The sequence below is a fragment of the Scyliorhinus torazame genome, chromosome 12 (genome assembly GCF_047496885.1).
Source record: "Scyliorhinus torazame isolate Kashiwa2021f chromosome 12, sScyTor2.1, whole genome shotgun sequence".
Taxonomy (NCBI): domain Eukaryota; kingdom Metazoa; phylum Chordata; class Chondrichthyes; order Carcharhiniformes; family Scyliorhinidae; genus Scyliorhinus; species Scyliorhinus torazame.
The window spans coordinates 206,342,944-206,369,840 of NC_092718.1; the positions used below are offsets into that span (position 1 = coordinate 206,342,944).

Consider the following 26,897-nt stretch of genomic DNA (forward strand, 5'->3'; position numbering starts at 1 on the left):
AGGGCTGAAGGGGTAATGAGGGCAGAATACTGCGCAATTGTAATTTCCGACCACACAGCTCCTATGTGAACAAAGTTGGAGGACCCAACCGACCCCCCCTACCTCCCCTTGCCCTCCTTGCCAATAGGGAATTCGGTACGAAAATATCCCAAGCCATCAACGGTTATGCAAGCTGCAACCAGAATGGGGAGGTCTCACCCTGAGGCACTGAAGGCGGTGATCAGGGATGAAGCAATAGATTTTCGGGCCCTTATGGACAAGTGAGAGAAAGCAAAGCCAGGCAGTGGGCGATCGACACCATACTGGAGGTGAATCGCCGATACTCCTCGGCCCAAACCATGGAACAACTGGCGGTGGAAAAAGTTGCAGATGGAATTCGATCTGCTCGCCACAAGGAAAGCAGTCCACCAACTCCACCAGTTATTGGGGGGGGCTTCTACGAACATGGAGACAAAGCCAGCCATATGCTGGTGCATCAACTAAGAAAGCAGACTGCCGTGGATGAAATAGTGCAAGTTAGGGACAGACATGGTATGATGGTCGCAGCCCCAAATAAGGTTAACGAGGCAGTTGCAAACTGTGGCCTGTACACTTCCAAGCCCCTGGAGGGGACTCCGAGATGAAGCAGTTCCTCAACAGACTGGAAATTCCGGTGGTGGGTGAGGAAAAAGAGACACGGGTTGGATGCACCGTTGGGGCTGGAAGAGATCAGGGAATGCATTCATTCCATGCAATCAGGAAGGCGCCAGGACCAGACAGGTTCCCGGTAGACCTTTACAAAGAATTTGCAACAACAGTCGCCCTGCACTTGTGGGAAATGGTCAATGATTCACCGTCAAAGGGGGCCCTGTAGTCCACGCTGGCACAGGCTTCAATCTTATTGATCCCCAAAAAGGACAAAGACCCGACAGAGTGTGGATCATACTGACCCATATCTCTCAAATGCTGATGCAAAAGTCCTAGCGAAAGCACTGGCAATGCGCGTTCAGAGTTGACCGCCAGATGTGATCGCAGAAGATAGGACGACGTTCGTCAAGAGCAGACAGGTAACAGCGAAGATCTGACGCCTGCTGAATATAATAATGATCCCACCCAGGGAGGAGACACCCGAAGTGATAGTCTCCCTGGAGGCTGAGAAAGCTTTTGATCGAACAGAATGGAGGTACCTCAAAGGGATGCTTGAACGGTTTGGGTTTGGATCAGGGTTTAACAAGTGGTTGAAACATCTGTACAACATCCCCAGGGCAAGCATTCGGATGAATGCCAGCAGCTGAGTGCTTTCTGCTGCATAGGGGAGCTAGGCAGGGATGCCCGTTGTCTCCACTTTGTTCGCACTGGCATTTGGGCCACTGGTCATCAGTCTTAGATCGGCATAGTGGTGGACAGGCATTCGAAGAGGGGGCAGGGAGCACAGCGTTTCACTCTATGCAGATGAACTGCTCTTCTACGTGTCAAACCCCCTGGCCAGTGTGGGAAAGATAACGGGACTCGAGTTTGGCGACTTCTCAGGTTACAAACTCAACCTGGGGAGGAGGGAAATCTTCCCGGTGAACCCCCGAGGGGAAGGAGAGAAGTGGAGCTGGAGGAGTTAGCGTTTAAGATAATCCAGACCAAGTTCAGGTACCTGGGGATACAGAAGGCTCACAAACTGGATGAGGCTCCACAAGTGGAACCTCTCCAGCTTGGTGAAGGAGGTAAAGCGGGACTTGCAAAGATGTCTCACTAGTGGGAAGTGTACAGGCAGTCAAAATGAAGGTGTGGCCCAGGTTCCTCTTCATATTTAGATCACTCCCGAACTTCATCCCCAAATCGAGGCATTGCACAAGATCAACTCCACCTCCTCGTGCGCAGGGCTAAGCCTGGTGCAGATCAGGGTGGTACACAGAACGCACCTAACCAAGTCACACATGAACGTATTCTTCCCGGAGGTAGAGGACAAGTGTGAGCGGTGTTGGGGGGCCCGGTTAACCATGCCCACATGTTCTGGTCCTGCCCTAGACTCAATGAGTTCTGGACAGCATTCATCTAGGCACGTCCAAGGTTGTGGGGGTTAAGATGGAGCCAGGCCGTTTGTGGCGGTCTTTGGGGTGTTAAGAGCATCCAGAGATCTTCACTGGGAAGGGGGCGGACGTCCTGGCTTTCGCCTCTGATCACCTAGCGGAGACTTCTGCTGGGGTGGAAGTCTGCAGCACCTCCCAGAGCCTTGGAGTGGCTCTCAGATCTGGCTGAATTCCTAAAGCTTGAAAAGTTTAAATTCTCAATCAGGGCATCAGTGAAGAGATTACACAACACAATGTGAAATTTAGTCAACCTCTTCAATGACCTGTTTGTAGTAACGGGGGCGCCACGCCGGGAGGGACACAGATCTCTTGCCCATGTAAGAAACCAGATAATCAGTACACCCAACCCACCCTTGAAAATGTAGGGTTCAGCATGACTCTCCCCATCTCTGTAAATGTAAATACAACATTCCTTGTATGCATACCATTGTAAATAAGGAAACGCGACCACGGTGACTAGGGTGACAGACACTATGACAACCTGTAAATGATATGCCATTTTGAATGTTTTTTTCTCTGCCTGTTCTGACTTGTGTTAAGTTTTACATTGTGTTAGAACGTCAATAAAAATGCTTTTTAAAAATAAATTTCCATGGACCAATTGTTCACCTTAAATTTATCAAATTTCAATCATGTCTCAGTCTCATAGGCTTCTAACAGGTCATCTTTTTTCTAAATGTTGTCAATAAATTGTAGTAGAATTGGCAATTCCTTTTTGGTATCGGAGTCAGTTACATTCAGTTCCGAAAATACTTTATTTCCAATCTTACTTTTTCCTGGAAAAGACAAGGCCAAAGCCATACCTTGCTTCCACTCGACTACTTTTTCCAGGTAAAGACAAGGCCAAAGCCATACCGTGCTTACTCTTGACTGGAGAAGTAACCTGAATCCAGATCTCCACCTCATTTTTCCATTGTTCAGATGATTCCAATTTCGAAATGACTGGTGGGTAATTTTAGTTTGTAATCTTGCAGCGTGACTCAGCAATTTCGCCTAAAAGCCGCCAGGAGGTTTACTTTTGTCAGAAACAGGGATTGCCTTCTGATTCTTTATCTTCACACCTGAAGAGATCGAGGTCAATCTTCTGCTACCATGTTAAATAGGTGAATATCAAGCACAGCAAATCATGTCCACATGTTTTGGGCATGCCCGAAGCTTAGAGGGTTATGGCAGGATTTTCCTAAGGCAATATCCACGGTGCTAAAAACATGGGTGGTGCAGAGTCCGGAGGTAGCGATCTTTGGAGAGTCGGAAGGTCCGGGAGTTCAGGGGGCGAAAGAGGCCAACGCCTTGGCCTTTGCCTCCCTGGTAGCCCGGAGACGGATCTTGTTAATGTGGAGGGACTCGAAGGCGCTGCCCCCCCCCCCCCCCCTTCCCCTAGAGACCTGGGTTAGTGACATGGCAGGGTTTTCCGGTCTCGAGAAAATAAAGTTTGCCTTTAGAGGGTCAATGTTAGGGTTCTCCCGGAACTGGCAGCCCTTTGTCGACTTTCTCGGGGAAAATTAAAATGTCAGCAGATACAGTATTCCAAAAGGGGGAGGGGAAACGGTGGATTGTTGTTGTATGGTTGAGGTGCGTGAAGATTGGGCTGGGGGGAGGGGGGAATGTTTATTTTCCATGTTGATGTCATTGTTTATGTTGTTGTTATAAAAATTTTCAAATACCTTAATATTATTATTTTTTAAATAGGTGAATATCCCTTTATCAAATTAGGCAGTACTGGTTTGCACTCCACCCTTCTAGATCCTCTCCCTGTCCAGAAGCATCCCCCACTGGAGGAAATCCCAGCTCTTAAGCACAGGCTGCAATGAGCAACACCTGCTCTCAATTCACTCTGAATCTAGTTCTTATTTACTCTTAAAGGGACCTACATTTCTAACATTGTCACATAGCTGTAATGTTGTTCCTGTGTGCTAAATGTACTAGCAAAGCGGTCACGGCAACAACTGGTACTTTCTTCACAAGTACTTATAAAGTGTGTGATTGCCAGGCTTGAATATTACTGAAAAAATAAATGTGTATCTAAGCTTTTCATCTTGCACTATCAGGACAGATCACAAGATTAATAAATCTCAAAGGAAACAACAATTTATACTGTTATGAGATGAGGGTGCGGTTGGTTGGCAAGTGGGCTCCCTGCTTGTTCAAGACCTTGTCGTGGAGAATGCACTAAGGAACAGTTAACTGCCAATCTTAAACAAATTCAACCAGGCAGGCTAACTGTGGTTGGTCAAGGCATTACTAAAGGGAATGAACCACGGAATGGTTGTCTCCTAAGCTTTTATAATAAATTGCAACACATGGACATGCTCTATTTGCAAAGGACAGGGCTTGGTGTATGAAAATGTTAAGCTTCTAGTATGTACATGTGAGCCACACTGCAAGCTCAACTGATAATTTGAAATTGGTTGTTTGTGCTAAGAATTACACTGTCAGGATTGTATAGCAAGTGTTGTCTAATTGCAGAATCACATCATGTTCTGAGTTTTGCAAGAACTGGTTTAGTATCAGTAATTTGCCTGTTGAGAATAGCTAAAGGGACATACTGTTCAATAAACTGTCCCCCAGTTATTGGAACGTATGGTCTATGTACTTGGTATCACACCAACGTCAAAACTCATTTACACCATATCACTTGTTTGTGTGGTAGGAAGAATATATTTTTGGATTGATGGCAGCATCCGGTTAGTGGAGAAGGCCAGCGTGTTTCTACTGAATAGCTTCACTTGTTGTTCAATGTTTTAAGACACCTAGCTTCCCAGGATAATTTGAATTTGACTGGGAACTTTTCAGGACTGAAAGTGGAAGCCTTAGGCCTGCAAGTTTACACCCGATACAGTGAACAATGATCTAATTGGGAGTAGCTATTGTCCCGAATGAAATGAAAAGAAAATCACATTTTGTCACAAGTATAGCATTGATTTAAACTAAATAGATTTAAACAAAAGTTTGGCAGATAACTACTCTCTGGTGCGTTCCCCATGGCAACACTAGTAATCAGATTTGCCAACCAATCACCTTCTTCTCATGTCATGCAGTATAAACTATTGTTCCCTTTGAGATTTGGTATTCTTGCAAATCTGTCCTGATGAGTGCAAGATAAAAAGCTTCAACAGCTGCACCACCATGTGGCATTTGCACACTGGTATTGATTGAAACATGCTATATTTCATTCCATGTTAAGGGAGTCGGTGTATGCTGTTTATATGCTTTGACATTTCTATTTTGCAGCTGTCTTATATTTTACCATGATCAAAATCTGTGGAATAATTTTTATAATTTTCACAATTTATAACCTTTCACATCTGTGTCCATTTCTGGGGGGATGCTTTCTTACAGGAATTGTGTAACTGACGACTTCCCTCCCAAATTCAGTAAAACGTGGGCATTAAAACATACCATCGACTTTGCCCCATCCAAAATAAGTTTGGGTTAGCTGTCTGCATGAAAACATTATTAGTCACAATCCACCTTGAATCAAAACTGATTCAAGGTCACAGTAGGAATTGATAAGTTTGCCAATGGTCTTTTGGGTCTCATGGCTTGTAAGAATTATGAAGCAACATAGTTATGAGCAAGTGGTCAGGGAAATAATGATTGGTACCAAATATATTTCCCAAAATTATAGTTCACGGAATAGAGCATGCATCTTTTCCCAATTTTATGGCTCACAAAATAAATGCATCAGTTTTCTAGCAATGTTTTCCAACAAAATTCTAACTGTATTAATGGCAACCATCTAAGAGACTTACAGTAATTTCAGAAATATTAAATTTGACTGGTAGGATACATTTCCTCAAAATAGTCAATGTGTGGAGGTTGGAGTATATCAAGCGCAGAGAGCACCTGAAACAAAACAGAAAAGGAAATTGGTGTTTATTATTGCATGGATGTCCAATTTAAAGGTTATTGATTGAAAATAAACAATAAAAGATTTTTTACAAACAGGTACTGAAATAATAGGTTTCTACAAATTTGGTAATCAAAAACATCTAAACAGAACAGGATTCTAACAGTTTGAAGTCCTCAAGCTTCACTTTTTAAAATCTGGCATTAAAAATACAAACAATTTGGTTACTCCACGTTTTAAGTGCATCATGGCATAAGAACATAATATATATTTTCACCCAGCACTTAAGTGACACAAATACGTTTGATTCAATCATGCAATTATCAGGCTGTGATTGCAATGGAACTTCTTTTTGCTTCCCCCAATTGTCACAATGGAGAAACAAAACCTGAAATTACACATGGAAACATTGGACTTTAAAAAACAAGCTGAGTTTTATAGTTACAGATAAGGATACAGATCGCAGCCACTGACAGGGGTGGCAAAGGGGTTTCTCCAAGGAGCCCCTCCCTGCGCTTCTAGCTAAGGTACTTTATAAACCATCCAAAGGTTGATTGCCGTCTCCGGTAAAGGCAAAGGAGCATAACAGCTTTCTCATCCCAATAATTTGGATATAATTTCCTAGACCAGAGGGCGTATCCTGCGTCTCCAGTTCGAATACACAGAGACGGAGGTTAAAAGCTAGCCGAGAGCGAGTGTGCATGCAGAGTGAAAAGCTGAAAGAGATACTATAACTGAGACAGGGCCCCTGGAAAAAGCCTGCTTTGGCACAAACATCTAAAACTCTGACTGTGAAAGTCGATCAGCCAGTAGAAGGACTGCAGCTGGATAAAGAACAAAAATCTCTCTGCTAAACTACAGAACACCTGAACCAAAGAATCAACTGTGAGCAAAAGTCAACTACTGGAATCAATCTGTACCAGCCACAACACTCCATCTACTCGCAACCTAAGGACTGTCCGCATAACCTTTTATTTATATTTACTTACGATGGGACTCAATTCTTACTTCTGTATTAATGTATATGCATCTGTTTTGTCATCTCTCATTACCTTTTTAGTAGTTAATAATCTTACTATCTTAACTCAAGAAAGCCTGGTTAAATTGGCTCCTTTTTAACATAACCACAGGGTCTGGAAAAGGTATCCCAAGGGAAAGGGAACCTTGTTAGATTAACTCTTTGTTGCACTTGGCAGAGGGTGGGTTGAAGAAAACACACTGAGCCAGCCATCCTTCCTCAAGGGTCCAGAAGGGCAGTTTTTTTCACACAGATGGGTGGCGGGTGTCTGGAACGAGCTGCCAAAGGCAGTAGTAGAGGCAGATACAATTTTGTCTTCTAAAAAGCATTTAGACAGTTATACGAGTAAGATGGATACAGTGGGATATGGGCCAAATGCGGGCAATTGGGACTAACTTAGTGATAAAAACTGGGCTGCATGGACAAGTTGGGCCGAAGGGTCTGTTTCCATGCTGTAAACCTCTATGATTCTATAGCTCAACCGGATTTGTACAATTTGGTGTATTCCAGCTGGACAGTGACAAATTGAGGGATCTCATCCAGATCCAACAACCTTTGGGGAGTCTCACCTTTGTGGTCTCACCCAGGGCTGGTCCTAATACAGTATTAATCAAAACTGCCCGCGTACAAATGAGGATGTTTCTTTTACCTATTTTCAAACTGGACTTGAATGAAACTAGCTGTCTCCATTGTATAATTTTTGCCTTCAGTACCAAACTTGGGGGTTTCAAATTGTCCTCTCAGATTTCAGGTTTGGGACTGATTCGGACCAAGGTGAGAGTTTGTCCACACTTAGTTGCAAAAGCCATGAACTTGGACAATCTCAATTCAGTTTTGAGCAGACATTAGTCTGTGTGACATTCAGTAATAACTTGAAAATCCTACACAATTCTCATATGGCGAAGCAATGTCGAGATAAATGAGTATTTTCTCAGTTTGGGACTTTACAAGTTTGATTTACATCCAACTAGTGCTATAAAGATAGCAAAAGACAACTGGAAAATTGTAAGAAATTAAGACTAATGCTTAATGTTCTAGATCTCAGCTATAATTTATGTCACAGCTATACCTGACGCATCTCCTTTGGGTAGAGTTAGCTGGCCTCCTGTTGGCGGCAAACAGTGTTGCTTAAAGGGTTTTAAAACACCTAGAAAATTGAGGTCACAGTCTTAAAATTACGTTTATACACAGAAAGTTTTTTTAAAAATCAAGTCAAGTTATTTCAATCGGTTAAAAACAAATTTTTGGAAAAGTAGAAGCAGTAGCTTTCAATGCTGCACAGATCAAAGTTTAAAACTCGTGGTACTGACCACAACACTTGCAATAATTAAAGATCACTGAAATGCATGTTTTAATAGCCCCAGATTAACTGGTTACATCCTTAAACAATGGAAAATAAAGCTTGTTTCAAAGTGGATTTAAAAGCTTGGTAGGTTGTGTCTAAATCTGCAAACACATCTATTATACATTTATTCCACTAGTCATATAATGCTCTTTGCACCTTCCAAAACATGTATTATTTTTTACTCCATAACAGGCAAAACAGCTTTCCAACCAAAGACAACAAAGGCTTATTTTTTTGGTTAATACATTTCAACAATTCTGATTCATAATTTAACGTTGCAAATATTTGCCACAGAATTTCTTTATTATGGGTTAGCATAATTACTTTTCACACCCAAAATTCTTGCTCTCATCAGTACAGGATTTGAATCGTTTGAGCCAACTACAATTAACAGAAAGGTCGGACTTTCTCAATTTTTGTACTTTTGGCAGTTAGCTGGGCAAGTTTCCCCAAACGATTTCACTGCAATTTATGCACACAACTGCAACAACTACTTGTTTCCCATGCTCAAACCAATTAACTCATATAGACATTGGCCTGGATTTTGTAATGCAAATAAATTGTGACGTTATCAGCACGGACTGTTTAGAATACAACAGAGCAACTTTTGAAAACCACACATACTCGGAAATCAGGAAGATGCTGTCAGAGTCGCCCTGCTCCTCTAGATTGCTTCGTCATACTTGTATTACACAAAGACATTTAGAATCAAGACACAACACAAGGGCATGGTGGTAGATATCCAAAGCTCCCCAGTCAGTTAGGGATAGCCATTCCAGTATAAATAATTTTTTTAACAGCACATCCTAAGCCTTAATGACTGCCAAACAACCCTTCTGCCAAAGAAAATTAATTTTCAAGTGTGGAGCCACATTCCTTCAGATCTTAACTATTGAAGATTTCAGAAAATTTGATTTTTTTCAAACTTTTTCTTAGATTTTTATCTCTTCGGTTTCCCTCCGTACAGTGAATTCGCTACTCAAACTTCTGTTTCTTGGTTCAGATTCTGCAGGCCTCCGTAAAGATTCTTCATTCTCACTGGCTAAGAAGGTACACAATTCTTTGCCCTGGTCATATAGATCCCCTTTAGAGGGTGCTGTACTCTTTTAGCTGTCAAAAGTACTGTAAGTTCAAGAACAAAGACCCAAAGAAAATCTGTAGAAAAATGAAAAATCCATGCCATTATATTCACAGAAAGGACAAACTACAGTTTACTTTAGCACCAGACAGACCAGGGGACCTGGATTCAAACTCTCATTTCTCAGAAGCACACACCAAACTTATTTCAGATTTTTACCACACACGCATCTTATTTCAGATTATCAGAGTGAAAATATGGAATAATTGAGTTTAAATAGTCATGGGAAGACACTGTACACCCAATAGCCTGTTGGCGTGGGGGAGAAGGAACATGAAATGCAATAAACAGAATAACAGTTATTCAAAATGGATAAAGATATGGGATGACTAAATAGATGTGTCAAGTCTATTAATGTCAAGATGCAAACATTTTTCTTTTAATCTAGATTTTGCCTTCCTCCGTAACTTTCTTCTTTCCTTGTTTTCTTGAGGATGGTTATTTAGTCGAGCACAGTTCCATAGGTTTGAGCAGAAATCAGGAGCTGGGCCTACAATCAATAGGTGTGGGCCCCACAAAAACAAACAAATAAACCTACATTTAATATGCTTTCAGTGCGACCTCCAGCAGTCCCTTCAAGGACTGCTAGTAAGGCCGTCAGGGCTTCTGCAGTACCCAATGGAATCTCAAACTTGTATCAGAATCCTTCGTACATCATAAAATCCCAGATTTCTCAAATTAATGAAACACTTGCATGATTATGCCCATTTCACACTATGGACATTAAGAGCAACACAATGTCAAGACTTTTTAAAGCAATTTTGATCTCACCGACTCTCCACTGCACTCAAAAACAGTGGGAGTAAAAGAGATGAAAATTGAGCCCATGGACAGGTTTTATGGACAGGAATCAAGAGCAGGAAACCTAGTTCATACTACACCTCAGTCAAAGATACTGAACCCAATTTATAGCAATGCATTGCATCCCTAGCTGAAATGAGCTCATTGAGTCCCCAGTTAAAATGGTAGGTTTTCCAAGGTTGCATGGATCACTACCCTGGATAATTTCCTACCGAGGAGCTGCTGCTTTGAGCTGCATTATCAAATACATTCTCCCGAATCACAGATCATAGAATTTACAGTGCAGAAAGAGGCCATTCATCCCATCGAATCTGCACTGGCCCTTGGCAAGTGCACCCTACTTACTAAGCCCACACCTCCATCCTATCCCCGTAACCCCACCTAACCTTTTTTTTGGACACTAAGGGCAATTTAGCATGGCCAATCCACCTAACCTGCACATCTTTGGATTGTGGGAGGAAATCGGAGAACCCGGAGGAAACCCACGCAGACATGGGGAGAACGTGCAGGCTCCGCACAGTGACCCAAGCGGGAATCAAACCTTGGACCATGGCACTGTGAAGCAACAGTGCTAATTACTGTGCTACCTTAATGACAATTGGCAATGGTTTCATGGTCATCATTACATTTTTTTATTTCAGATTTTTATTGAAGGTAAATTTCACCATCTACCATGGTGGGACTCAAACCCAGGTCTCCAGAGCATTACCCTGGGTCGCTGGATTACCAGTCCAATGGCAATACCACAATGCCACCACCTGTCCAAATATAGCTTCTATTTTAACTTGAGTAGCATTAAGTTAGAATGCTAAAATTTTAAGTTGAACTAGGGACAGGCCCACCTCATATACCCTGCATGAGAATACAAGGTATCTGTCAGCTTTCATGACTAGGAGAACCTATTCATTTAGAACCCTTAAAGCAGGCCAAGATTTCATTTTCTTAAGAATGATATTAACAAAGCAAGCAAACTAATAACATAATCTGAATATTAATGAACATGCAAAGGATATTTCAAAAAGGTATATTTCACTTTCAACACCACAAAGAAAAATCTCACAGCTACCGACACTCTCATTGCTCCCAGCACAAGTGAGGCCACATGCTATTTCAATTTTTCTAACTCTGTCTCTGGGATATAGCATTTCTCACAATCCACTCAATAATTTCAATCCTGAAGTTGCATTCAGCAGCAGCTGTATCCCATCTTTGTATAATCTTTATTATTGTCACAAGTAGGCTTACATTACACTGCAATGAAGTTATTGTGAAAATCCCCTAGTCGCCACATTCCAGCACCTGTTCGGGTACACCGAGGGAGAATTTAGAATATCCAAATTACCTAACAGCACGTCTTTGTTTGAGGAACCCGAAGCACCCGGATGAAACTCACCCAGGCACGGGGAGAACAAGCCGGGAATCGAACCTGGGACACTAGTGCTGTGAAACAACAGTGCTAACCACTGCGCTACCATGCTGCCCTGCTAAAGTCTGTGGAAACAATTACCATTGACAAGGCACATGCCCCAGAACCCCCTCTTCTCAGGTCAACAGTCCAGAGACCCCCTTCAAACAGTCGAGTTCTAGCAACACAAAACAGCACCTGTGGGCATTGCCCAATGCACAATGTTTCCCTTCCGTCTTCAGCATTCTGCGCTTTCCAACTGCATAACATACAATAACAGTCTCTGCTCTATTCTCAAGAGACCTGCATCAACACACAAGATCTGTTCAAAGACTGCCAAACAAAACTGTTCCATTCAGACAGAACCCTGCTTGTTTCCTCTTTATAAAAGTTCTCAATAGCCCTGTGGCCGGGGACTTGAACGAGGCCAACCTCAAAAGTGTGCTGCCATAATTTCACCAACACATCTCCGGTCCCACCAGGGAGCCAACACTCCTCGATTACAGCTACACAAAAATCAAGGGCGCCTACCGATCCATCGCCTGACCACATTTCGGAAAATCGGACCACAAGACGGTGCTCCTTCTCCCGGCAAGCAAGCAGAAACTTGAATCCGGTTAAGAAGGTTGTGCAGTGCTGGTCCGAGGCAATAGAAGAGCTCCTACGTGGCTGCTTGGAGTCAGTGGAGTGGTCCATATTCAGAAACTCAGTGACCAACCTAAACGAGTATGCCACCACTGTCACAGACATTATCAGCAAGTGTGTGGAAGACTGTGTGCCAAAGAAAGTAGTACATACGTTCCCCAACCGGAAACCATGGGTTAATCGGAAGATTGACTTCCTACTCAAGTCAGGTGACCCTGAACTATACAAGAAATCCAAGTACGACCTCCGCATAGTCATCAGGGATGCCAAGAGACAATATCAGATCAAGCCAGAGTCACAGACTGTCACGGACTCTCGTCAGTTGTGGAGGCTTAAACCACATAACGGGTGACAAAGCGAAGCCGAGTAGAATCTCCGGCAGCAGCACATCCATCCCTGATGAACTCAATGCAATCTATGCTCGGTTCAAGCAGGAAACCATCAAACCGCTGTCAACCCATACCCATCATCACAGCTTCTGAAGTCAGATCACCCTTCTTGAAAGTGAACCCTCGGAAAGCGACAGGTCCTGACGGAGCGCCTGGTCTTACACACAGATCCTGCCACTCAGATCCTGCACGATCAGCTGGCAGATATGTTCGCAGAGATCTTCAACCTCTCCCTACTCCATTCCGAGGTCCCCACCTGCTTCAAGACCACCATCATACCGGTGCCAAAGAAGAACCAGTCAACTTGCCTCAACGACCATCATCTGGGTGCCTTGACATCGATCGTAATAAGTTCTTTGAGAGGTTGGTCATGAGGCACATCAACTCCATATTCCCAGAATACCTAGATCCACTACAATTCGCATTCCGCCACAACCTGTCCACAGCAGAAGCCACCTCGCTGGCCCTGTACTCATGCCTGGATCATCTCGACAACAAGGACTCGTACGTCAGACTCCTATTTATTGACTACAGCTCTACCTTCAACATCATAATCCCAGCCAAGCTCATAACAAAGCTCCAAAAACTAGAATTTGGCTCCTCCCTCTGCCACTGGATCCTTGACTTTCTGACCCATAGGCAACAAATCTGCACGGATAAACAATACCTCCTCCACAATAGTCCTTAATACCGGGGCCCCACAAGGCTGTGTACTTAGCCCTCTACTATACTCCCTATACACACACTGGGTGGTTCGAGGGGAGGTGTAACGGCCACAATGGATGTGGGGCTGTTGGCGGATGAGGGTGTGCGCGAGCGGGTGAGGGCTGCCATTAGGGGCTACTTGGAGATGAATGATAGGGGGGGGGGGGGGGGGATGTCACAGCTGCCATGTTGTGGGAGGCTGTAGTTAGAGGGGAGTATACCTCGATTCAGGCGCACAGGGAGAGGGTGGAGCGGGAGGAGAGAGCAAGGTTGGTTGATGAGATTTGAGGATGGCAGAAGTGGCGCCGGAGGAGGGGTTGTTGAAGGAGAGATAGAGACTCCAGATGAATTTGGGTTAGTGTCGACAGGGAAGGCGGTGGGGTAGTTGTGGAGGGGCCAGTGTATGAGTACGGGGAGAAGGCAAGAAGGAAGCCATCAGTTGAGGAAGCAGGCAGAGGAGATTAGTAGAGTGAGGGATGGGAGGGGGTATGGTTGTGATGGATCTGGAAAGGGCGAATGCGTATTTGTGCCTTTCTATAGGAGTCTTTATGAGTCGGAGTCCCTTGGGGGGAGGGGAGGGGGAGAGAGAGAGAGAGGGAGAGAGAGAGAGAGAGAGAGAGAGAGAGAGAGAGAGAGAGAGAGAGAGAGAGAGAGAGAGAGAGAGAGAGAGAGAGAGAGGAGAAAGAGGACAGAGAGAGAGAGAGAGAGAGAGAGGTAGAGAGACAGACCCCAGGTCCGAACAGGTTTCCAGTGGCGTTTATAAGATGTTTGGGCTGGAAATGGGGCCACTGCTTGTGAGGGCGTATAATGAGGCGGGGCGGGGGGCACGGCACTCCCCTTACTTTGTTACAAGCTTCTATCGTCTAGGGGTCAGGGGCGACAGGTGGCACAGTGGTTAGCACTGTTGTCTATGGCGCTGAGGACCCGGGTCCGAATCCCGGCCCCGGGTCCCTATCTGTGTGAAGTTTGCTCGTGTCTCCCCGTGCACAGGCGCACAGGGAGAGGGTGGGGCCATGCTAAATTGCCCCTTAATTTGAAAAAAGTAATTGGTACTCTAAATGTTTTAATTAAAAAATGGAAAGACTTACCAGTTAGGGGAGTTGCTGTTTAGGATGATGGGGACGAGCTATAGATACCTCTATCAGGTGGCGCAGAGCTGGGCCTAGTTGCATAGGTTGAACATGGCCCGATGGGTAGAGGGGATGAAGGCAGAATTTATGAGGTGGGATGTTTTGCCGTTGTTGCTGGCTGGGCAGGTGTAGGCAGTAAAAAGGACACTGCTGCCTAGGGTTCTGTTTGTGTTTCAGAACTTGCGTACTTTTGTCCCCAAGTTGTTTTGCAGGAAAGTGAATGGATTGATCTCAGGGTTTGTGTGGGCGGAGAAGGCGCCGCGGGTGGGGCGGGCTTTTCTGGAGCGGGGGCGAGGAGGGGGACTTGTGTTGCCGAATTTGATAAATTATTGGGCTGCAAACGTTGTGATGGTGAGAAAATGGGCTGTGGCGGCGAGGTTGGTTTGGGGACAGGTGGAGGTGGCACCATGTAGGGGAACAAGCTTGAGGACTTTGTTATTGACACTTCTGCCGCTCTCGTCGGCCAGGTATTCAGTTAGTCCAGTGGTGGTGTTGGCTTTGAAGGTGTGGGGGTAATGTAGGCAGCACTTGGTTTAGAGGGTATGTTGTTGTGGGCGCCTGTTTGTGATACCGCGAGGTTGAGCATGTTTTTTGAGGGGGTAGTGGATAGGTGTCGGCACTGAGCACCGGGGGGGCGGTTGGCACGAATCACGTCCATATGTTTTGAGCGTGTCCAAGATTGAGGGGCATCCGGCAGGGGTTATCAGACGTGATGCCCGAGGTTCTGGGAGTGGAGGTGTCACCAATCCAGAGGTGGCAATATCCGAGGTGTCAGAATATCCAGGAGACCAGGGGGTGAGTGGCCGATGTTTCGGCCTTTGCCTCCCTGATAGCCCAGATACAGATTTTGTTCTGTTGGAGAGACTTGGAGCCGCTGAAGGCAGGGGTGTGGGTGAGCGACCTGGCAGAATTCCTGCGGTTAGAGAAGGTCAAGTTCGCTCTGCGAGGGTCGGTAGAAGGGTTCATTCGGAGGTGGAAACCGTTCTTGGAGCATGTTAATCCCATCAGCAGACATTAATTACTCAGCCAACACCTGCAATGGCTCACCCATGATCAATGGATCAATGACCGACTGATAGCCAATGAGCTACTATATGGCAAATTGATCACCTGCTGGATGCCCATTCCTCCATTACATGTATATGTGAGATACGAGCCTTTGAAGGCTGACTATTTGGAGGAGCATTGGAAGCATGCAAATAAATGGAAAGCTCAGCTGGTTGTGAAGAGAGCCAAGGAAAAGCAGATTGATGAATCCCACACAATCTCAGTTCACATCTTTATTTCCAGCAAGTGCAGGACAGACTGCCATGAGGTCAGAGTTCCTGAGCCATATTCAACAAGTAATAACCACTCAGGCACAAACCATCATGGAAGGCTGCCTGGTTTGCCAGGTCAGGAACAGACTGAAGCTGAACAACCAATACAACTAGTGGCTACTCAGGCTCAGCAGGATACCAAAATGTCTTAACTCAACAGTTGTGGAGCAAACACGGTAAACTGATCAGTATGAAGTCAAGTTTGAGATAATATCTTTTAAACAGCTCACATGTCAAACAGTAGTAGCTTATAACCCGAAAACATAGAGCCTTGTGTTTATTTCAGCCACTTCCAGCCCCAAAACAGTCTTGATATTCAGAGAAGTCCAGCGTTTTCTCTGAAATTTGGAAAGTTCCAAGCCCAGATCTTTATCAGAACTTAAGATGCAAGGTTACAGGATAGTGACAAGAATAGAAAATTTCATTGACACATTCAGCCATTCTGAGCTTGAGATTAGAGACATTTCATGAGGGCAGGAAGAAAGGAAAAGGAGGTGTTTAGCTCTATTAATAAAGCATGAGGTCGGGAGCAAGAAAAGGCATTTGTTCGGAAGACCATGACATAGTGTCCGTTTGGTTAGAGATGAGAAATAGCAAAGAAAGGAAGTCACTGTTGGTAGTAGTTTAGAAACTCCCTAACAAGGGGCAGCACAGTGGTTAGCACTGCTGCCTCAAGACGACGAGGTCCTAGGTTCGATCCCGGCCCTGGGCAGCTGTCTGTGTGGAGTATGCACATTCTCCATGTTTGCGTGGGTTTCGTCCCCACAACCCAAAGTCGTGCAGGGTAGGTGGATTGGCCACGCTAAATTGCCCCTTATTTGGAAAAAATGAATTGGGTACTCTAAATTTATTTTTAAAAAGAGACTCCCGAACAGTATAGACACTGTAGAACAGATTAGAAATCAAGAAATAATGGAGTTTGTAATATCAACCCTCCAAAAGAGCACCCTTTCTAGGCCCAAACCTCATAACGCCACTTAACCGTTGGACAAAGGGGCAATTTATCATGGCCAATCCACCTAACCTGCACATCTTCAGACTGTGGGAGGAAACTGGAGCACCTGGAGAAAAGCCATGCAGACACTGGGAGAATGTGCAAACTTCAGTCATCCGAGGTCGGAATCGAACCTTGGTCCCTGGCACTGTGAGGCAGCACTGCTAACCACTGTGCCACAGTACAGTTTTTGGGGAATAAATGTGGGTCTAAAATTAGCATCTTAAACTGAAATAGAGGCAATTACCAGGGTATGAAGGCGGCGTTGGCTAAAGTTGACTGGGAAATTAGGTAAAAAAAGCAAGATGGTAGAAAAGCAATGAGTGTTAGTTTTAAGGGATTTATATTTGTATTGGTAAACATTGGAAATTAGGTATGGTTTTAAGTGGTTTAATTTAATGTTTCTGTGCCTGGAACGGTAAAACCTGTACTTAGATTCAAGCTTGAAAGGTGTTTGTTTCTGTGGGGATTGGTTAAGTTCTTAGGCTATGGCATGAAGAGTAAATAAATAGGCCATCAGGAGTATGCAGTGTTTCTTAGCAACTGGGACCTTTTAAGGTAGAGAAGCTTTTTAAGTTTTAGTTTAGCTAATTTGAGGGCACTTAGGGATAGATAATTAAGAGAAGGCAACTCTCACAGCTCTGCCAGAAGCGGCTAGTTTTGGAAGGCTAAAGAGGGGACCTCTCTCTCAGCCTCACTAGAATTAAAATCATACTATGGAGTAATGGTTAAGAAAACAGATGCCGGAAATCTAAAGTCCAGATAATCATGGAAACTCGAGAAATGAACAGAAGTGTTCAATAAGTCAGGATTTAAGTGAAGAGAGCAAGTTGTTGTTCAGAAGAATTCAAGGAAGAGGAAACAAAATGTTCTTAGAGTTAAATTATAGAATCATAGAATTTACAGTGCGGAAGGCGGCCATTCGGCCCATCAAGTCCGCACCGACCCTTGGAAAGAGCACTCCACCCTATCCCCGTAACCCCACCCAACCTTTTTGTTTTTGAACACGAAGGGCAATTTATCATGGCCAATCCACCTAACCTGCATCTTTGGACTGTGGGAGGAAACCGGAGCACCCGGAGGAAATCCATGCAGACACGGAGAGAATGTGCAGACTCCGCACAGTGACCCAAGCCGGAATCGAACCAGAGACCCTGGAGCTGTGAAGCAACTATGCTATGTGCTGCCCGTTGTAGTTGTAATTGTAGTGACCAGATTTAAAGTGGGGTAGCAGCCTTCTAAAGTTTGAGAGTTAAATCAATTGTGAGCGGTTTTCACGGCAGTTAAGACAAAGAAACCTTAACAGGATTGGTGTGAAACCCTGGTCTGGATTCGCTGTTAAAATTGGAACGGAGATTTCGTGGAGGTCACGAAGTGAGTGGTCGCACACAGGGCAGCTCCGGCTCAAAGGCGTTGGTTTAAGCACTTCAGACCCGTCAGTAGGGTAGCTCCGGCAGGAAAGTGGTGTCGTGTCGAAGTGGTTCCCCCCAAGATAGGTCTGATAGCCAGTAGACATGACTAAGACCTGGCTAAGGGATTGGAGGGGACCTGTTTGTGCAGCAGCAATTGTGAGAATGGCGGAGGGGGAAGGGTCATCGCTCATGGGAAAGCCCCAGATGGAGCAGTTGATGGCCTTCATCAAAGGTGGATTTCGCCACCTGGTGCATGGCGACGGGTCGAAGGGAGCAGTAGCACCTCTGCGAGGATCAATGGACAGGGTAGAGAAATACCTTGAGGCACAAGGGCGACGAGTTGGAGAGGGTGGTCTCCGACCAGGGTGATCAGATTGCGGCCCTGGAGACAAGAGGTGGGAATTCTGGGGGACCTATGCAAGTTGTTGAGAGTGACGGTCGAGGAGCAGGAGAACAGGTCCAGGCGGCAGAACCTGCGAATTGTGGGTCGGCCAGATGGTGTGGAAGGAACAAGCGCCACGAAATACGTGTCAAGGATGCTGGCCGGGTTTGTGGAGGAGAGGATGCTGGACAAGGCCTCACAGATGAACAGCGCCCACAGGTCCCTAAGGCAGAAGCAAAGAGCGGGAGAGCCACCGTGGGCGGTGATTGCGCGGTTGTGGAAAAGGAGAAGATCTTGTGGTGGGCCAGGGAGAAGTGAGACTGTGAATGGGAAGGGAATCGTGTCCGGATATACCAGGATGTTGGAGCGGAGAAGAGGCGTGCTGGATTCAACATGTCCAAGGCAGCGCTTGTATCGAAGGAAGATTCAGTTTGTGATGCTGTACCCGTGAAATTGTGGATGACATTTAAAAAAAAATATATATATATATTTTATTAAAGTTTTTCGATCAAACAAAAATTTCCCATTTTACAACTTTGTAATAATATATACATTGATCGTTTTTTAAATAAATAATATGCTATCGGCAACTGCCAATAACAAAATAAGAAACAACAGAAATAATAACTAAGATAGTAACTTTGTGAAATCAAATATAAATAACCAATACATAAACACACACATAAAACCCCTGAAGACCCAAGTGAGCCCCCCCACCCCGGGCTGCTGCTGCTGCCTTTCCTATTTTCCCTTATCGCTCTGCGAGATAGTCGAGGAACGGTTGCCACCGCCCGGTGAACCCCTGAGCCGAACCTCTTAGTGCATATTTCATCCGCTCCAGTTTTATAAACCCTGCCAGGTCGTTGATCCAGGCCTCCACACCCGGGGGCTTAGCTTCTTTCCACATAAGTAGAATCCTTCGCCGGGCTACTAGGGACGCAAAGGCCAACACGTCGGCCTCTCTCGCCTCCTGCAGTCCCGGCTCATCTGCAACCCCAAATATAGCCAACCCCCAGCTTGGTTTGACCCGGACCCCCACCACCTTCGAGATCACTTTTGCCACACCCACCCAGAACCCATGCAATGCCGGACATGACCAAAACATGTGGGTTTGGTTTGCCGGGCTTCCCGCGCATCTCCCGCACCCATCTTTCACTCCAAAAAACCTACTCAGCCTAGCTCCCGTCATATGCGCCCTGTGTAGAACCTTGAATTGTATCAGGCTGAGCCTGGCACACGAGGACGAAGAGTTTACCCTACTTAGGGCATCTGCCCACAGCCCCTCCTCAATCTCTTCCCCCAGCTCCTCCTCCCATTTTTCCTTCAGCTCCTCTACCATCGTCTCCCCCTCGTCTCTCATTTCCCTATATATATATCTGACACCCTACCATCACCCACCCATGCCCTCGATATCACTCTGTCCTGGATCTCTTGCGCCGGGAGCTGCTGAAATTCCCTCACCTGTTGCCTCACAAATGCCCTCACTTGCATATAGCGAAATGCATTCCCAGGTGGCAACCCATATTTTTCTGTCAGTGCTCCCAGACTCGCGAACGTCCCGTCTAAGAACAAGTCCTGTAATTTCGCAATTCCTGCTCGCTGCCATGATTTAAATCCCCCATCTATCCTTCCCGGGATGAACCTATGGTTGTTCCTTATCGGGGACCACACTGAGGCACCCGTCACTCCCTTATGTCGTCTCCACTGCCCCCAAATTTTCAGAGTTGCCACCACCACTGGGTTTGTGGTGTATTTTTTCGGGGAGAACGGGGCGCCGTCGCCAGTGCTTTTAAGCTAGTTCCCCTACAGGACGCCATCTCCAGTCTTTTCCACACCGCTCCTTCCCCTTCCCTCATCCACTTACAGATCATTGACACGTTGGCGGCCCAATAATAATCACTTAGACTCGGCAGTGCCAGTCCCCCTCTGTCCCTACTGCGCTGCAGGAACCCCCTCTTTACTCTTGGGGTCTTTCCAGCCCACACAAAGCTCATAATACTCTTGTCCACCTTCTTAAAAAAGGCCTTTGTAATCAGTACAGGGAGGCACTGGAACACAAAAAGAAACCTCGGAAGGACCACCATTTTAACCGCCTGCACCCTGCCCGCCAATGACAGGGGCGCCATGTCCCACCTCCTAAAGTCCTCTTCCATCTGCTCTACCAGTCGTGCCAAGTTAAGCTTATGCAAGGTTCCCCAATTCCTGGCCACCTGGATCCCTAAATACCGGAAATCTCTTCTTACCCTCCTCAACGGTAAATCGTCTATTCCCCTGCCCTGTTCCCCGGGGTGCATCACAAACAGTTCGCTCTTCCCCATATTCAATTTATATCCTGAAAATTCTCCAAACTCCCTGAGTGTCTGCATTATCTCAGGCATCCCCTCTACTGGGTCCGCGACATACAGCAACAAATCATCCGCGTATAATGACACCCGATGCTCTTCTCCTCCTCTAAGTACCCCCCTCCACTTCCTAGAGCCCCTCAGCGCTATGGCCAATGGCTCAATTGCCAACGCAAACAGTAACGGGGACATCCCTGTCTTGTACCCCTATATAGTCGGAAGTGGTCAGATCGTTGCCTATTTGCCACACTTGCAATCACACTTGCCACCGGGGCCCTGTACAGGAGCTGAACCCATCTAATGAACCCCTCTCCAAATCCAAATCTTCTCAGTACTTCCCACAGGTAGTCCCACTCCACTCTATCAAATGCTTTCTCTGCATCCATCGCCACCGCTATCTCCGCCTCCCCCTCCAGTGGGGGCATCATCATCACCCCCAACAACCTTCGTATGTTAGCATTCACTTGCCTCCCTTTAACAAACCCCGTTTGATCATCATGCACCACCCCAGGGACAGTCCTCTATCCTCGTCGCCATCACCTTGGCTAAAAGCTCGGCATCTACGTTCACGTGGGAAATAGGCCTGTATGACCCGCACTGCAGCGGGTCTTTGTCTCTTTTCAGGATCAGCGATATCGTCGCCTCCGATATCGTCGGGGGTAGTGTCCCCCTTTCCCTAGCCTCATTAAAGGTTCTCGTCAGAAGTGGGGCCAGCAGGTCTACGTATTTCCTATAGAACTCCACCGGGAACCCATCCGGTCCCGGGGCCTTCCCTGTCTGCATGTTCCCAATTCCTTTTACCACCTCCTCCACCTCAATCTGCGCTCCCAGTCCAGTCATCTCCTGTTCCTCAACCTTCGGGAACTCCAGCTGGCCTAGGAAACGCATCATTCCCTCTTTCCCTTCCGGGGGTTGAGCCTTATATAACCTCTCGTAAAATACTGCTGGTAAGTGTACGTACAAATGAGATGAGTTCACAGAGTTTTGGACTGCAGAGGGGATCGGGACAGGGGTGTCCGCTGCCACCTTTGTTGCTGCTCTGGCAATTAAACCCTTAGCAATGGCCCTTCGGGGTCAATGGTGTGGCAGGGGTTTGTGAGGGGGAGCAGGGAGCACCAAGTGTCATTGTGTGCGGATGATGTGATGTTGTTTGTGTCGGACCTACTGGAGAGTGGGTACAAGTTAAATGTCAGGAAGAGTGAGGTGTTTCTGGTGAATGCGGCGGGGCCAATTTGGGGGTGTTGCCATTCAAGGTGGCTAGGGAAAGGTTCAGGTATTTGGGGATTCAGGTGACACGGGAATTTTTTTTTGTTATATCATTTACAGGATATGGGCATCGCTGGTTAGGCCAGCAGTTATTGCCCATCCTAGTTGCCCTTCAGAAGATGATAGTGATTTGCCTTATTGAACCGCTGCAGTCCTTGAGGTGCAGGAACACCCACTGTGCTTAGGGAGGGTGTTCCAGGATGTTGCCCCAGCGACAATGAAGGAACACCGTTATATTTCCAAGTCAGTGTGGTGAGTGACTTGGGAGGGGTACCTCCAGGTGGTGGGGTTCTGCTCTTGTTCTTCTAGATGGTAGTGGTCATGGGTTTGGAAGGTGCTGTCTAAGGAACCTTGGTGAGTTACTGCAGTGCATCTTGTAGATGGTACACACAGTTCATCGGTGGTGGAGGGTTTGAATGTTTGTGGAAGGGGGAGCAATCAAGCAGGCTTTGTCCTGGCGAGGCGTGGCATGCCGGTTAGATCTCGGAAGAGGGATCACCCAGCATCTACCGGCTGCGTGGCGTCATGCTGCCTTTCAGGCGTAACGCTACCAGTAGATCTTGCCCCTCTATCACTGAAGGACAGCGCTGTGGAAACATCGTCTTCAACATTCGTCACTGTCAACTCACTTCCAAGCGTAATGGACGCCAGAGTAAAAGCCTATTCATAGTTCATCACTGATGTATTTCTCTCAGACTACAAAGGTAACTAACGCTAGAGGGGGAAAAGTTCATGTAAGGATCAATTTGGGCGTAAGGATCCTTATTCATGCATGGTAGAGCAATCTTGCATCCAAATAATTCTTAATGTAACAATTTTTAATTCCTATCAAGCAGTCATTTGCTTTCGAAGAAATCAACTCCTTCCAAAGAAAACTTTCAACACTGATGATAGATCATTGACCTTGAAAATTTAACCGCTTCTCTTTCCACAGATGCTACCAGGCCTGCTAATTACTTCCAGCATTTTCTATTTTTATTTGTGGCTACACTATAAACATGATGTGGCGATGCTGGCATTGGACTGGGGTGGGCACAGTAAGAAGTCTTATAACACCAGGTTAAAGTCCAACAGGTTTGTTTCGAATCACTAGCTTTCGGAGCGCAGCTCCTCCCAGGTGCATTCACCAGAGGAAGGAACTGCGCTCCGAAGGCTAGTGATTCAAAACAAACCTTTTGGACTTTAACCTTGTGTTGTAAGACTTCTTACTATAAACATGGACATATCAGCAATAATTACAGTGGTTAGCACTGTTGCGTCACAGCGCCAGGGACCTGGGTTCGATTCACGGCTTGGGTCACTGTCTGTGCGGAGTCTGCACGTTCTCCCAGTGTCTGCATGGGTTTCCTACGGTGATCCGGTTTCCTCCCATAAGTCCCAAAAGACGTGCTTGTTAGGTGAATTGGACATTCTGAATTCTCCCTCAGTGTACCCGAACAGGCGCCAGAATGTGGCGACTAGGGGATTAACAGAAATGCATGTATCATGGAATTAAGGATTACAGGGCTTCTGAAACGCAATGAAAAACAGATGTGGATTTCCACATAACTAAGTAATGGTTGCATCAACAGCCAATGACACACCTTACCACTAAAGGACAGAAAACAAATTAATTGAGCTTCTTAGACAGAACTGTCCCCATTTATTTTAATTCAGTGAATTTTGCAGTTTGATCATTTGAGAATGGGTCCCAAAAAAGTTTGCTACTTAAGTGATCCTGAATAATTTAGTTTAATCAGATGCATGGAATAAATTGTTTGTGATTCTGTCCTTCCTCCCCACTCCCTATTGTATTTTAAATTTACTTACATTGTCATGTTTGAAGAAGCAGAGCATCTTCAGTTCACGGAAGACCCTCTTGCAGGAAACTAGATTCTGGAAGACGTTGGGCATCTTTTTGAGTGCAACTCGCTTTCCATCCCTAGGATCCGTTACTGACCTGCATTACAAAATACAAGCTACATAAATATCCTGAAAGCACAGAAATAATAAGTATTTCAGAAGCACACTAAAATTGTTTGTTAACCCAACAAGGACAGATTAATGTAAACTGTCTTAAACAAAATGTTAATTGTACCAAACTAGGTCCCTATGAAAAAGATTGTGAATTCAGCTTTGTATACTTGATCTTTTAAATCACTGTGATTTAATTTTCTGTACTTGTTCTGTAAACTAAGATCTCTTGCCAACTTTTCTCTGCGGTTTTAAGAGTTTGTATCTGTCTTACAATGATCACCAACTGCTAAAATAATGGTTTAGCTCTACCATTATTAAATTTTACCAATTCATTATCTAGTCAACAGAATAGCATTAAGATAGCCGCACACTGATTACTCAGGTCCATTGGATATAACCTGGCTCAATTGGCCCTATGTATCTGCTACAATAGTTCAGGCAGACATTAATTATTCTAGAATGCGTATATCTATTGATAACTGCAACATATAACTGGCTAAAGCTTTCAGATATGAAATATGACAATATTTCCAGCACGAGGCAAAAAAATTGAAGAAGACACCTATCGAACTTCATCTAGAGATCAACTATGTTCCAAAACTGATATCTTTAAAAAAAGATTATTTTTGGCACTTACAGCTCAAGGATAACTCATTCTAACGGACCAAGTATCTTTGGTCAAAAGTAAAAGATTTGCTCCATCAAGTTTGAGAGTAAATACAAAACCAAATTTCTGCTAAATCAAGAATGTAGATAAGTGTGAAACAGATTGCACTTTATTACTTATACTATTAATCCACAACATATTCATAATTGAAGCAGAAATCCATTCCTGCCGATGGCTCATATATCTCGCATCCTGATTGTTTTAATGGCTGGCTATGACTCACAAAAAGGAATCTGTAGCCTTCTGGAAACCACAGCAAACTTGTTATCTTTAAAGATGTGCAAATACCACAGAAATGCAGCAAGACCCCATTAGATTTCTTTTTTTATAAATGTTTTTCTTGCTTTTTACATTTTTATGTTACACATTTCAGTTTGTACATTAAATTACAAGTGTCATAATCACACACAATATCAAACAAAAGCCATCAAGGAACGGGAATAACAAAGCATAAACAAACGAGAAACACACATGCCATGATCATTTTATCGATCGTATTAAAAAGGTAAGAAGTCTTACAACACATCCAACAGGTTTGTTTAGAGTCACTAGCTTTCAGAGCACAGCTCCTTCATCAGATGAGTCACATGAACCCCCTCAGACCAAAAGGGCTTCCCCCCTCCATCGTGGGGAAAGTGGAGGAAAGTAGATTACTCCACAAGAGCTTCAACCTGCCAACCGCTCTAAATTAATACACCATTGCACTTTGATTCCAAACTCATGTCAAACAATAATTCTTATTTTGTCTGTGGTCTTTGCCCCCTACCTTTCTTTTCCTGATCCCCTTTTATTGTATGAATGCAATTTTTTCCTGCATTTTGAGTGTGTAAAATAAACTAATTCTCTGATTTTACCCTACCTGGAATTTGCTGTGAGGTTATTAACAAAGCATTGGATCACTCCAAAACTGGGGAATATACATACCATCAAAAAGACCTTCCGTTTACAGATGGGTGGGAAAGGGAGAAATCAGGACTGCTTTAAATTAAACCCCTCTAGTCCGTAACATTTGGCAAAACTTAGTAAATAGTTACGGTTAGATTCCTGGCCTCCAGTTAGTTGATCTCCATGAGGGTAGTTGGAAGGCAGCTACAACAGGTTTCAGTGTTAGCGGTGGAGAGAATCAGGAATAGATAATGAAGGCAGGATCCAGATCAAGATCCCCACAATGTAAATACTTCCCATTTATACTTGAATGGAGAATGGATTGTGGCAGTTAAAAAGAGTGCCCAATATTCATAGAATTTTACCAAAACAGCATTATGATCCATGTCAATTCCCGCACCAAATCCCAAAGGCCTACAATCAATCTTTTCATATAAACTGACAAGAGTGAAGGTTTTCTGAATTATTGGGATTTTAAGCACTAAATGAAAACGTTTTTAAAAAAACAGAACTTAAGCACACAAGATTGCAGTTACACAGTTAAAAATGTCCTTCATAGAACACTCCTTAAAAGAAGCATACTTGGTGAAACACACAAGAAAACACCCTCTATGCAACACTCCCTTACAGATGTTTAACTACAAAATTCCAGTAATATTACAAGGAAAACGAGGAAACCCTTTTACCAAAAATGTAGGTTTGAATTCTTTCCAGAAAACAGTTATCACTTTTAAATTATCAAGTGATCTGGACACCTTTTAACATGCAGAGAGAGGGATAGACCAAAGAAACCTTCTTTGTCTGAATCCAGCTTCCAATAATGTAAACCGAAAGTAAAACTCAGAGCCACAACCAGCTCAAAACAAAAGTAAAAACTAGCACCACAGCCCAGCTTCACCCACACAATGACATCACTGCAGCTATTTGAGAAGACAAAAACATTTCTTTCTTTTAAATAAATTTAGAGTACCCAATATTCTTTCCAATTAAGGGGGAATTTAGCGTGGCCAATCCACCTACCCTGCACATCCTTGGGTTGTGGGGGATGTAGCCACTTGAGTTGGCCACTACCCGACTTAAAATGGAGAACCACAAAGACCAAAGGGAAATTCAGCCAACACAGGCAAAAACAAGCAAGTGCAGAAATCCTGTGTATTGGAACTTGCAAAAACCAGACAGCACTGAAAC

At 44.8% G+C, this 26,897-nt stretch overlaps 1 protein-coding gene across 10 annotated transcripts in view; it reads right to left on the bottom strand.

Moving 5' to 3' along the window:
- nlk2 (nemo-like kinase, type 2) overlaps positions 1–26,897 on the bottom strand; it is a 204,689-nt gene that overhangs the window by 113,221 nt on the left and 64,571 nt on the right. For 9 of the 10 annotated variants that reach the window (XM_072469770.1, XM_072469772.1, XM_072469771.1 and 6 more), the window contains exons 2-3: positions 24,011–24,140; positions 5,851–5,906 (exon numbers count right to left, since the gene is read on the bottom strand). In XM_072469770.1, the coding sequence (XP_072325871.1) occupies positions 5,851–5,906; positions 24,011–24,140 (186 nt within the window). Of the gene's footprint in view, positions 1–5,850; positions 5,907–7,997; positions 8,076–24,010; positions 24,141–26,897 lie in introns of those variants that run through there. The other variant, XM_072469780.1, reaches the window with a different exon arrangement.